The sequence below is a fragment of the Scomber japonicus genome, chromosome 23, assembly GCF_027409825.1.
Source record: "Scomber japonicus isolate fScoJap1 chromosome 23, fScoJap1.pri, whole genome shotgun sequence".
In the NCBI taxonomy this organism is placed as follows: domain Eukaryota; kingdom Metazoa; phylum Chordata; class Actinopteri; order Scombriformes; family Scombridae; genus Scomber; species Scomber japonicus.
This window is the reverse complement of record NC_070600.1, coordinates 8,027,253-8,041,017: the sequence shown is the minus strand read 5'-3', so window position 1 is coordinate 8,041,017 and position 13,765 is coordinate 8,027,253. Positions and strand designations below refer to the sequence as shown.

The following is a 13,765-nucleotide window of genomic DNA, read 5'->3' as shown; positions in this document are numbered from 1 at the left end:
ACCTGGCTATTAGTCACTAAAGGAAACTCAGGAGAATACCGCTTACTTTCCAGTTTCCACCCTACAGTAGTCCATTAAAACCAACGTGAAATATTACATGTTTATTTTAAATAGGCTGTTATATAATAAATTATATAACGTTGGATTTATTCCTGTCGTATTCCTCTTTGTTGCTATTCTGATGAGTGTCCGCTAGATTGCAGTGTTGTCTAAGAGAAATCCATATTAGCGTCTCTGTTTACCTCTGAGACTGTGGTGAAATGAATTGGATGAATGATTGGCCAGCAATAATATCATAGGTCTAAATAACAACTTGTCTTCATTAAATTATTATTATTATCATTATCATTATTATTATTATTGTTATTATCCTTTTCAACCATACAAACATAATAACAGACAGGAACAGCTACTATAGCAAATCAATTAATTATAAGTAGATCACAGGAATAATAGTATATTATAAGTAACAGAACAAACAGAAGCAAACAAACAAACTACATCTGGACAAACAGAATTAACTACAAGTCAAAGAACAAACAAATAAACTGTGGAGACAAGTTAGAAAAAATAAAAGATAACGGAAGGGGATTAGAAATTTAGAAACTCCACCAAACTTTCCTTGGTAAGTATTAGTCCTTGTGATTAGAGTTTCAATAGACGTAATGTCTGATCTGATCGATGTGCATTTGTAAGCCAAGCTTGTGTACTGATGAATATAATAGAGACTATACAGTATTTAAAAAGGAGCAGCTGATGGATTCACACAATCACACAGGATTACATTAGTCATTTGAAATGAAGTCATCCTATGTGTGTTCTACTGTTATAGACTTCTATTATAAATCAGTCATCAACTGTGAAATCCAGATTAGTCATTTGAAACCCTGGCACCTTCCCACAGTCCGCTGTAATCCCACTCAAACACTGAGACCTCTTTAAGGACTCAAAACCCCAGTCAAGACCACCAGTGTCTCAAAATCGTTCAAGAACCCCCCCCCCCCCACACACACACACACACACAATCTCTCTCCAGGACCAATTAAAACATGTAAAAGTCATTGCAAACATCAGTATTTCATCAACAACCTGAAGCACACAGGGGTCAAATATTCTAGATGACCTTCTCAGAGTCACACCGAGCCCCCCTGCAGTCCCTGGAACTCCCTGAAATTCCCTCAGGAATCCCCAAAACCCACCTAAAGTTCCCTTAAACCTACCCAAGCACCCTATCAGTGGTCCTTAACCTCCTCAAAGAAACTCAGAAGAACTTATTCTGGATGCTCTCCCATATCTAAGACTTCACTATACGACTGACCCTTTATAGTCCTGTAGGATGCTTTCAATGCTATGTGGGAATGTGGGGATTTTCTAATAGCAAGTTTCACACGATTTTCACCCAACCACAGACTTTCTTAGTTTTAGTTTAAAGATGAATTTGAAATCAACATAAAGGAAAAACACTATTTAAAAAGTAATGTTTCAAGGTTTGTCAGAATAACCATTATTACGCTTATACTATTCATTTATGTTGAATTAGGTTTTATGTTCAAAATCTTTATATTCATAAAATTTGTCAGCCTCATCAGTTTTTTTTATATAGCACTTAAATGCATCAACCGGCCCACATGGAAAGCGCACGTCGGAGCTTCGCAGCAGTCCTTAAACGCAGCACCGGTGCGCTCTGGAGAATCCTCTCTCTCTCTCTCTCTCCCACAGCAGACGCATGAGATGGAAACACTGCGGAGACAGCAACAGGTTGGAGTAGTAGAAGTTTCTGCAAATTGATCTCATTACTTTATTTCCTGCTAAGAGTTTTGGGGAAAGCAAGAAGAAGTCTGAGTATGATTTGGACAGTTGTGTGAAAAGTTTGGCCACTTTTCTTTGTTTTTTTGTGTGTGCGTGCTTTTGGTGCAGCATCCTTAAGCGTTCAGGTAACCATCACAAGTGTGTAATTCTCACACATGCTGAACTCACTTCAAGCGACTTGGATGCACTGAAGAATATTTGCTGCATAAAACAGTGCACTTTTAACAGAAGGTAATTCCATTTTTTGTCAGTGAAGCATCAGCACAAGGTTTATAAACTTGCTTAAAGATTTTTCGGATCTTCGGGATGTTTTCCACGGCTCTCCTCTTTGCAGCACTCTGCGTTTTGGCGCATCTGGACACTTTTACGCACGCCTGCCAGCTGCCTTCCGAGTGGCGGCCGCTGAGCGAGGGCTGCCGGGCGGAGCTGGCGGAGATAATCGTGTACGCCCGGGTCCTGGCGATCCACCGCGAACCCCTGGGCGGAGGGGCGGGTAGCCTGTACAACTCTCTGCCCTTCGGGTTCGGGTACGGCTATGAGGGCGCTGAGGAAGGGTTGCTGTACTCTGCTGAGGTGGAACTGCAGTGCGATCAGGCCTGGGGAAGCATGCTGGAGGTGCCTACAGGGTCCAGGCTCAACCTGACCGGACTTGGATACCTGTCCTGTCAGTCCCACACCGTGATGGAGAACTACTCCTACTTCTTCTTTCTCAGGTAAGTTGCAAGGACTGTCCTCCAAGTTGTTCCCACAAACATTTATACTTTAAATACTGATCCTAACTGTTTCTATAAATAGGCTGCAACAGTTTAGAAATCAATTTTATTGTTGCACATAAATGTCTTTGCCAAGCAGAAAGTGCATTATGCAAATTTGCACAAAAAGTCTTTTCAGTAGTTGTGTTGAAACAAACTGTAATTTACAGTCAATTGCTCCTCTACACATATGGGTGTGTATTTAACTAGTCTTAGATTTCTCCTCATGGTTCTTCTTATTCATCTCTTCCTGCAGGATGGATGAGAACTATAACCTCCTCCCCCACGGTGTCAACTTCCAGGACGCCATCTTCCCAGACACTACCGAGAACAGACGCACTTTCTCCAGCCTCTTCCAGTTCTCCAACTGCACCCAAGGGAGCCAGCCGTTCCATACCTTCAGCCCCGAGTGGGAGACCCAGGAGGACAGCAGGGTAGGGCTTGTTGTTGCAACCACACATACTGCAGCATGTCATGTCTGTTACAATGTAATGCACAAACCATTTGAATATCTAGAACCAAAGTAGACTTCTTTGACATTGAGGGCTTCCATTGAGTGTAAATTGATAGTTGGTTGCCATAGTAACGCTCAATTTATCTTTATTTCTTTGAAATTGAAAACAACCCAAACAGATTGACTGTTCCTCTCTGAAGTTTATAACTGGCACTTCTTCAGTCAACTCAGTTTTTTTTTGGTGTTTGCAGAGCAAGTAAACAAAGACGACATCATCTCGTTACCGTGGAGATATCAGATTAACAGTCCAGATGAACAGCAGGGACCAGGGAAATTTTTTGGGGGGGTATTGTTTGGGTTTCAACCCTTGACATTCTTACTGATAGTTGATAGTCATATTCTGGCTGCTGGACATGAATCCACAGTGGGGGTAAAAATGAGAATGTGAGGGTAGTGTGTGTTGGAAGAAAAATTAAGCAGCAGAGCAAGGCCTTGGTGTGTGTGTGTGTGTGTGTGTGTGAACACCTAATCCTGAGTTGAGTTGTGACTCCGCTGACAGGAATGTGGTGAGGATCAGTAGGAACTCAGTTTAACTACCCTCTCTCGCTGTGCAGAGCTACACACACACATACACACACACACACACACATACACACACACACACACACACACACACACACACACACACATCGTCGCACTGGAATGATCCTAAGAAGGATAAAAAAAAAAACTACAAAAAGAAGAAAAAACTACTCACACACACCCACACAGAATTGATTCTACTCTTAATAGATTCCCAGCATGTGATTGGTCCCATGTGATTATGGTTGGAGATCAAAGCAATTACTGATTGGTCGAGGTCCGGCCGTCTGGCTCCTCAGGCAAGACATGGACTCCGGCCGGTCCCTTGGTTCAAAGGTCAAATAGCAGAAAACCACGTCTTTTGACAGATAGCAGTTTGAAAGCGTGTCACTCTCTGTAGCTTCAGTCCATTATCAGTATGAAGCAACGTACCCTGCTGACCAGAGATAAGCTGAACCCTGTCAAGAGAGGGAGGACGGCTGTGATTCAGTCATGTATTATCACACCTCCTCTGACTGAGACAAGCCGGTCGCACTTCAGACAACACAGAACACAGTGGGATCGAGACTCTTGGAAGGACCCTGCTTCGGGGGATCGCTCCACATTTCAAGACACTGATGTGGAGTAGATTTTGTATTTGTAGCTTGCATCAACTGTAAAAATACAATCAGAAAAGTTTTGACAGCTTTTATGTGAACTCGTCAAAATATCAAATGATATGAATGTTTCATACATCTTGTCACTTGAAAAATGGATGTATGCTTGAGTTGTCTTGACTGCTGTGAGACGTGACTTACTTGAGACTTGATTCCTCAAAGACCTGACTTGAAACTCTCAGTTCTCGAGCTGCTAACACACTGGAACAATGAAACTGAATAAGACAGTGACAGGCAGGCCTGTACATTGAAGGGTCTTGGTGTCAGATTCGTGAAGAATAAAGACAGTATGAACTCAGCTTTGAAAATTTTGTGTCAGTTTGATGGTCGGTGTTGCTTATCGTCTCTGATGACCTCTGACTGTTCTTGTCTTAAATTACTTGGACTAGACTGACTTGGACTTTGCTTGAATGAATTACGTCTTGTTACAAATTACCTGAGCGTTAATTTGGACTCACCTCAAAGGAATTTTGGCTTGAATTGTCTCAGATGATTTGGGACTTTACTTGGACTTGTCTACATTGACTTCTGAATGACTTTTTACTTGACTTTGACTTGTGTTGAGTGACTTGAGACTTAAATGCTTTGACTTGTTTTGAATCCTTTGCTTTGACTTAGAGTTAAACCCTAGACTGAGGGCGCTTTCACACCAACAGCAGTTGGTGCGCACTAAACAGTCCATTCGGACCAAAAGCTCTTAATTCGGTTCGTTTTCGTTGGTGTGAAAGCGGACCGAGACCTCCAAAAAGAAGTGGTCTCGGTCCGCTTGACTCCACACCAAATGCAGACCTACCGGAAGATGAGGGAACGTCAATCGGACCAATCTTGATTCGTTTGCAGGTGTGAATGCGGACCACACCGCAGCCTGTACGCTACATAGTACACAGTGCTAGTTCGATTATTTGGTCCAGGCAGTAAAATTGTTACTATGTAGCATACAGGCTGCGGGTGGTCCGCGTTCACACCTGCAAACAAATCAAGATTGGTCCGAGTCAAGCGGACCGAGACCACCTCTTTTTAGAGGTCTCGGCCCACTTGATTTTGTGCGCACCAGTGCGATGGATGCTTTCACACCAATGAAAACGAACCGAACTAAGAGCTTTTGGTCCGAATGGACTGTTTAGTGTGCACCAACTGCTGTTGGTGTGAAAGCGCCCTAAGACTCTAAAATACCTGAAAACAGAAAAAGATTTGAGTATTATAACCATCATTCAAAACATTGTATTGATTTTAACATTACTTGTAAGTATCATATCATTACAGTGTAATTGACATCATAGTCTGTGGTATCTCAGACTCTGTTTCCGATAAAGACGTATTGATACTGCACCTTGTTCCTGATTGACCCTCACACTGCCCACAGCGTTTACAGAGGGTTTCATGACTGACTGCTTTCCAGATTGATTTATAGCGTCTTCTTATTGTCCACAGTTAAACCGGCAGAGATAAAGCAAGAAAAGTGCAGGAGGTGGTGATACCCTCTCCCTTTTTCTTTAAGTTTGACATGCAGGGTCTAATGTCTGAGCTATGAGGTCAGAGGTTATTAAGGCAGGGGTTAAAGACACTGCTCATTTACAGGACGAGCACTCGCATGTACAGGCTGTGACCTTAAGGCGAGGTGGGATGCCAAACAGGTGTTTTGCTCGGGGAAGAATGTGATAGAAGGCACTTCTTCCTCTTTATGTCTCTAGTTACCCATCCATGTTCCTCTGCTCTTTGCTTTTGAATTTGAGAAAGAAAAACATTAAAAACAAGAAGGAGAAGGAGAAGAAAGATCCTTTTTTCTAATTTCAGTAGCTTGAATTCTTGAGTTTTATCAAAAGAATCTTGAAAGTGCTTCTCTGGCTGCATCACTACTTAAATGTTTTGAGGTTTCATGACAACCATCGGCTGGAGTCAGAACATAAAACAGCCCTAAAAACGCTGTTTGATTCTGGTTTCAACCTCGTGGGAACCAGACGCCCCTCGAGAAGGACAGACAAGAGACTTCCTCCATTTCTCTGCCAAAACCTTCAATTAGCTTTTGTTCAGAGGCTCCTCTTACCAGTAGCACTCAGAGCAGCTTTTACTAGAGGTAGAGACAGCTGTAAACTCACTGTTAATCTCTTTACCGATATTCTACAACTTCAGAATCTTATTTGGGTGCTGACATTCGAGAAGATATAATTGGTCAGGATAGTAGAGACATATTCCCCAAATACTCCTTAATTAGCACATTTACATGTTTACATGCACTCTAATGATATCATTATAACCACAGCGAGGAAACACTTGCTGTAACTGTCATGTAAACACACTGAAACAAGTTTTCTGACTCTCATAAACATTTTATGTGTATTCTCAGAGGGATAAAAGGAGGACAACACAGGCTGCCAGTTCCACTCAGTGCTTAAATACTAAAGCTCTGAATGAATACGCTCAGTGTGCGCGTGTTTGTGTGTTTGTGTGTGTGTGTGTGTGTTCAGGAAATAGAGGAGAAAAGTGTGGAAATTGATAAAAAATGTTTCTCTCTGTCCTCCGCTTTCTCTGTCCCACCTTTGTTTTTCTTTCTCTCTCTGTCTCCCTTTTCAGCTTTTTTTATCTCTTCATCTCTCACTTTCTCTTCTCTTTTATAACCTCCCCTCCCTACACACACACACACACACACCCGTACACACAAAGCAAAACAAAACCTCAGGAAGAATAGGAGAAACCCTGGCTTGTCTCTCTGACGTCAGTGGCGAAGCTCTAAAGACACTAAATGTGTATGTGCGTGTGTTTGTGTGTGTGTGTGTTTGTGCATGGGTGTGTGTGTGTGTGGTTAGTTGGAGGGCACAATAAGTTTTGATATCGAGTTAGTAGAGGAAATCAGATCAGGCATTAATGCTCAGATATAACGCTCAGTCTGCAGAAATAAATGAACAGCAAAGGTCAGGTTGGGCAAACACAAACATGTCCTTCACTTCCTTCTCCCCTTTCACTCTCTCTTCCTTTTAAGGTGTCGATTTTCTTCACTTTCTTCTCTTTTTCACTGTCATAACAAAAGAATTCTGACATCCTCAGTGATGTAGAATCCGCTGTCATGAAGTGCCTGAAACAGTGTCTTAAATGGCATATGTGTACTAAAGATGGAGATTTAATCCATATTTAACCAGATATGTTAAATATTAGCAGAACTGAATTTTTTGTAAAAATCTAAATCTTCTTTTTCTACTTTTTTAAACACTTTTCAACCTACAGCATGGTGACAAATGAAAGGAATAACCAATATAAAGTGTCTTAGTAAGGTGTTGGGCCACCATGTGCCACCAGACCTTCAGTACACACACAGTACTAACACACGTCACTCCAGAATCTCCCATAGGTTGAGATGTGGTGACTGTGAAGGCCATAGCATATGATTCATCATAGGATAAAGGTGAAAAGCCCCTCACTGTAGGGGGTCAAACATTCAGGCCTATACTGTTCTCATGAGTAAAGCCGCATATGCCTCCGCCCACATGTAGAGAATAAGGTGAGGGATGACTCATCTGACTGTATCAATTTTTCCACATCCTCTGTAGATCAGTGTCTGTGGTTTTTTCATCACTGAACTCTTTGTAATGAGAGGTTTATGCACTGTAATCCTATTATAATATGTAATTGTCAACGGAGTGTTCTGGCTGACAGTCTGATCACATCCTGCATTGAATTCTCAGTCACCCCAGGAAGAGTTGCTCTTCTGTTTTTCCTTGAATATTGCACTAATGCACGAGCACCACAGTCATCTATAGTGCGCTGTCAACATTTCAGACCTTTTTACTGATGTCTTTCCCATAGATCTACATTCATATGTCACTTTAGTCACTGTTCCTATTGAAACAGCAGCCACTTGAGCAGTCTTTGTGACTGAATCTCCAGCCATCCGTCTCCCAACAATCAACCTTCATTCAAAGTCACTTACATCTTTTCCTCTTGCCATCTTGATACAAAATCAATATCAATTGGCCCTGCTCATCATTTTTATATGTGCGACAGAGCATTACTGGATGTTAATTGCTTACTATGCAGTGCACCTGTCTGGGAGCATCTGCATCTATAATGTTTCTCCACTCATTTTTCAGAGAGCATGGTGAGAGCAGTGAGAATCAGTCACAACAGTGAGGTTGGTGCCCATGAATAAAAAAAATTAGCTGTAAGAAGCTAAAACTGAGGGAGCTGAGGTAATAATTATCTATGGGTTCGTCACTATGAGCAACAACTTTACAGGTAGTCAGTTGTTTCCATTTTCTAATGTAAAAATTTAGATGAATGCAGCTTTAAATGCATTTTAGTGGATTTCAAATACTTAATACTTTTTACAGTCTGCAGCCATGACACATAGATTTTTTTCAGAGGATACACTGTTTTTTTCAGTGTGACTGCCTTTTAAATTTATGTACGATTGAAATTGAGTGCATCTTGTACATGCATGTGTGTGCCTGCTTCACGTGTCCTCTAAATACTGTTTATACAGATGATGCTTAACAGCAGGCAGGTAACACCCGGATGTTTTGACAGGTGCTGTGTTTGTGTGTGTATGTGTGTATCGGGGGTGTCCCGCTGTGAGCCTTCCTATGAGCCTGAGACAGGGTTCAAACTGTAGAAAAAGTACTAATATTATGTAATGTGGAAGAAAGAAATAAGAAAAAGATGTCCCTTAAAGGGTTTGTTCACCCAAACTGTATAATAATACATTTTATCTCTTATCTCTAGCTCTATCTATCCATGCAGATGGTTTTGGTTTTAGTTGACCAGGTCTGTGTGTCTGTTTCCACCCTTACAAAATAGATATGAATTAAATTGAGTTTGTACTCACAGTACTGGAATTTAGCATTTAAAAGACTTCATCTGTAGGCTCTCCCAACCTGTGGTCCAAGGCACATGCCATGAACTTGTAATGTCAATACCAATACAACCTCTCACTCTCTGTACATAGTGTTGAGACTAGTTTAGCAGCAGGCTGAGTCACCTGTTAATCCAGGAACTGACCCAAGTTTTAAAGGAATATTTAAATGTTTTGGAAAATACATGTATTCACTTTCCAGCAGGAGCTAGGGCCAGGAGTCGATTAGCTTAGCTTAGCATAAACAGTGGAAATAGAGGGAAATGGCTATCCTGGCTCAGAGTCAGTATAAAATACCAACAGCACTCAACTTCCTATAAAACCACAGCTTGTTTTTACATTTTAGTTTGTGTAAAGATTAAACAAATGAGATTAGCGGAAATGATACAGCCACACTATCATTTTCCCACCTGTTTTCAGTCTGTATGCTAAGCTAACCAAAACGCTTCCTGGCTCTACATAACTCTGTATTTACTGCACACACACAAGAGTGATATCTATCTTTTCATGTAAGTCTTGGCAAGAAAGTGAAAAAGCATACTTCGAATAATATTATAATATCTTAAGACAAATCATACTCCTCAAAGCTGGTGCCAAGACACACGTTAGAAGACGTGACAGGGCTATTGAGACCAAATTCTGAGCCTAGACTTATTGTATGAAAGTTTGGTGTTGCATCTGAAGTGCACTCATCTGTAGTCATGTGAGGCTAGCGTGAACAGGCCACAGCAAGTCTTTTAACAGCATGTGAATGTGTTTGTGTTCATCATTACAAAGTGGGGCAGCTGTAGCCCGCAAGTGCATGTAGGTCATAGTTTAGCACTCTCTGTGTGTCTGTCTGAAGTACTGTAGCTGTCTGTCTTTTTCAAAGCAAAGCAAATAGTCACAGTTATTCAAACACTGACATACCTTGGATATTAGTGGAGCAAAGTGCTACTGAACATAAGTTATCACCGACCATGAAAAGTGTGTATAAAGAAGGTGGCTGCTGTAAAATACGTGGTGTGAAGATGAAAGATTTTTTTCTTGGTTTGTACATGCACCTTTGACACTGAGTCACACATCAACACAGACAAACACACACATATGCATTCCCCACAGGGACTACGAGAGCACTCACCCCTGTTAACCCTGCTGGTTCAGGTCAGCTCTGGTCTGCCAATGAGATGGAAAATTAGGGCCCCTGAAACATCAAAGTACGTGACCCTCACCGTGTCACAGAGGGATAGGGGGTCCGCGGCTTGATACGTTTATGTTGACGAGACACTTGTGCATGAACGCATAAAAAAACAGTATTTATCATGCTCTTGTGTTTTTGAACTGTGAGTAGGGGGCACTGTGGGTAAATTTAAATGACAAGGGTCAGGAACTCCAATTTATTTCCTTGTCCTCCGTGCTTGCAAGTGTGTTAGGATTTCCAGAGGAGGTTAAACATGAGCAAGAGAACAATAACAGCACTGGGAAGATCAAAAAAGTGTTTTTTTTTATCTTCTGTGAGAGGTTGCTGGGAAAATCACATCACCAGTGCTCCCACACTACAAAACCAGCTGACGAAATGGCAACTGGTGGGTTAAAGCAGTTTGGTTAGTCTGTTGAGAAAACAAACAAGCTTCCTGTATGTTAACTTTACTGCACCACCTTCCCTCTCCTCTTCCCCCCCAGCTGCTGTGTTCTTCAGTGCAGGCGGCGCTGTTCGAGGAGGAGGACCGAGGCCGCAAGTTGAGGGAGCGCCTGACCGTGGCGGAGAGGAGGAACCGGCAGCTGAAGGAGCGTGTTCGCAAGGTGAAACGCTCCTTGAGGAATGCCCGCAAGGCTGGGCGCAAGGCCGAGCAGGAGGCGCAGGAGCTAAGGGAGAAGCTGAAGGCTGCAGAACGCAGAGCCGGGCATCATATCAACGCCATAACGCAGGAGGAGCCTCCACCTGCACGTTATACAAGCACAGCAATACGCAAGCGCATGCAACTTTAACTAATCTCATCCATCTTCAACCTGCCACGCACCCTGGACTGGAAACTGGCTGTGGAGAGTGAGAGACTGCTGGGCGGTCTCTATGCAAGGGACAAACGAATATCAACTAAACGCTCTGTTAAAGTATCAATCTATATAGTTTTCTTGTAAATAAACTACAGTACTCTTTCTCTTTTCTGTACCCCTGATAGCTAAAACACAACATCGAGGACTGGGATAATTCCTGGTCACCTGACAAAAGAACAAAACAGGCTTCCTGAAAGAGAATCAAACATTTATATTCCTCAATGATTCCTCTTGCAGGTGGAGCAGTGCTTTTGCTCTGCTGCCTTCTACAACTGGATTCAGACCAAAGACTGTACGATGGAGACAGACAGCTGCTGCTCAGTGCTCTACTCAGGCCGTGATCGCATACAGCAGGATAGAGTGATAGAGTGTTTCTGTGCTCCACCACAAAGCACGGCGGGAGATTATTGGAGTGCAAAGAGTGACGTGTTATTGTATTTGCCATTTAGCTGAATGATTGAGTAGAGAGAATAAACAATGGCTCTGCTTGTGCTGGTTCAAGACGATAAGAGCTAAGAATTTAGTTAAAAGGACACGTCATCTATTTAAGATGTGCAAGACAATTTACTAGCAGCAGGGAGTGTTTAGCAGCATGTGAAACCTGTTATATGATGTCTTGTGTGGTTCTGGGAGAGCTATGACCAGTCCTAGTCAGAAATATACTCAAGTGATGTCATCTGGGTTTTTGTCAGACTTAAAAAATTAAAAATAAAAGCCTGAACAGAAGGCAGCGATGGTCTGATGAAAGATGCTAGTGAGTTGCATTCTGGGAAGTGTAGGATGTTAGGATAGGTATTTGGAGGTTGATCCAAGCCAGGGACAAAAAAAAAAAAGATATCTTGACCTATGCTGATTCAATTTTTAACCATTCTTTCTTATGTCTAGCTCTTGTAAGTTGCCTAACTTTATGAAAGTGACACACTACCCCTTTAAAAAGCCCTTTAAAGGGGTACTTCAGTGATATATTTTGGTATGTTTGTAATGTCGAGGGTCTTGTGAGAGACAGTTAAAAACTGGAATGGTCAAAATTGAAGCAGCAGAGGCCGAGATATTCAGATTTTTAGTCCTCACTATGAGTCACGCTCCCAAATAACCCAAGATCCTGCACTTCCCATAAAGCAACTTGATAGCATCTTTCAGACCCTTCCCAGATGGAAAATGCCCACATTTTTCAAACTTGATCTACCCCAGTTTTTAACACACTTTCCAACAAACTAAATTTGTAATCTTTAATTTCTTCCTTTTTTTGACGTATAGCGTGTGACAAGCTTCTGCAGCCAAACAATGAAAACTACGGCCTAATGGAGCAATAATAAGAGACATGACATTTACTTTTAATGATGCTGTGATTAATCAGCTATTTTTTCAAATGACAGTTTGAGCGCAGTGACCGAGAATGAGATTCTGGGATGTCTGAGAAGACAAGGTTCATTTATTAGTCTGTTGTTGCTATAGTGATGATGAAACATCAGCTTGTATGTGAAGGGTTTTTTTTAACGAATGTTTTTCTGCATATAAAATTACATTTGGATTGAACGCCAATGTGAACGTGACAATGTTTTGTAGTAAATTATGAACATCTGGCTCACTGGAGTACAAAAAAATAAATAGACACACACACACACACACACACACACACACACACACACACACACACACACACACGCACATAGTGGTTGAGCTAAGCTCTCCAGCATCACGCAGTGAGTGTAAAGAGAGGTGAAGGTCAGAGGAGATATGTGTATATGTGTAGTATTTAGGGAGAGAAAGTGTGTGTGTGTGTGTGTGTGTGTGTGTGTGTGTGTGTCTGGTCCATCAAGTGAATGGAATGTGTTTGTGTGGGCAGCAGTGTTCTGAACAGCAGGACACCCCTGAAATATTCCTCTAATTCAGCCTGGAAAACCAAAAGCTCCGGAGGGAGGCGAGCAGCCGTTACATCACGAGACCACAGTGACCGCAAGGAAAACACATCACACCAAAGCACGACAAAATGAGAGGATGCAGAGAGAAAACTTCTGATGAACACATTCATCAAAAACTGAATTGCTGCGTCTACCCGGTGGGAGAAACACAATCAGAGCGCTATGTGATGATGAGGTGAGGAATACTAAAAGAATACATATATCACTCTGGGGCATACTTAATGAAAGTGATTTGCCAGAACTGTTTACACACAGATTGCAAATGGTGGCAGCATAATGTTTAATGATTGTCGGTCATAAATTGCAGATTCATTTGTGAGTCTTGCTGAGCTCTGGCATGCTCATTTGTGGGTTGAAAGCATTTTGTCTGATCTGAGAAGTGAAATATGTCAAATTTTAATGTGAGAGTTGATGTGTAAATTACAGCCTGAGTGGTGCAAATTTGTTGAGATGTGGTCAGATGTGTGAAAGTATCATCAGTGCTGTATTATATCCAGCTATTTCCTAATTAATGCAAGGGGCGCTTCAACTTTTAAATGAGTTTTCCCTCCCTATACCGGGGGGCCCATTGGGTATCGTTCATTTTAATACGCCATCAGAGTCAGTTTGCAGAGACTTGAACTTTGGTCAACAATGCATCATACTGAAACACATGTATGCATTGGTTTTCTTTAAAAGTACTTATATTTAGTGAGTTATTCAGGAATTCTAAA

At 41.8% G+C, this 13,765-nt stretch overlaps 1 protein-coding gene across 1 annotated transcript; it reads left to right on the top strand.

Moving 5' to 3' along the window:
* The first annotated feature begins 2,115 nt into the window (after nucleotides 1-2,115).
* On the top strand, nucleotides 2,116-11,162 carry ccdc3a (coiled-coil domain containing 3a). Its single transcript, XM_053314023.1, has 3 exons — nucleotides 2,116-2,522; nucleotides 2,818-2,995; nucleotides 10,759-11,162. The coding sequence occupies exons 1-3, from the start codon at nucleotides 2,116-2,118 to the stop codon at nucleotides 11,062-11,064; spliced, it is 891 nt and encodes a 296-aa protein (XP_053169998.1). The 3' UTR covers nucleotides 11,065-11,162.
* Nucleotides 11,163-13,765: the final 2,603 nt, after the last annotated feature.

Coding starts and splice junctions, on each gene's coding strand:
- ccdc3a (XM_053314023.1), top strand. CDS start 2,116: ATGTTTTCCACGGCTCTCCTCTTTGCAGCACTCTGCGTTTTGGCGCAT. Junction 2,523..2,817: donor TCCTACTTCTTCTTTCTCAG/GTAAGTTGCAAG, acceptor CTCTTCCTGCAG/GATGGATGAGAACTATAACC. Junction 2,996..10,758: donor AGACCCAGGAGGACAGCAGG/GTAGGGCTTGTT, acceptor CTTCCCCCCCAG/CTGCTGTGTTCTTCAGTGCA.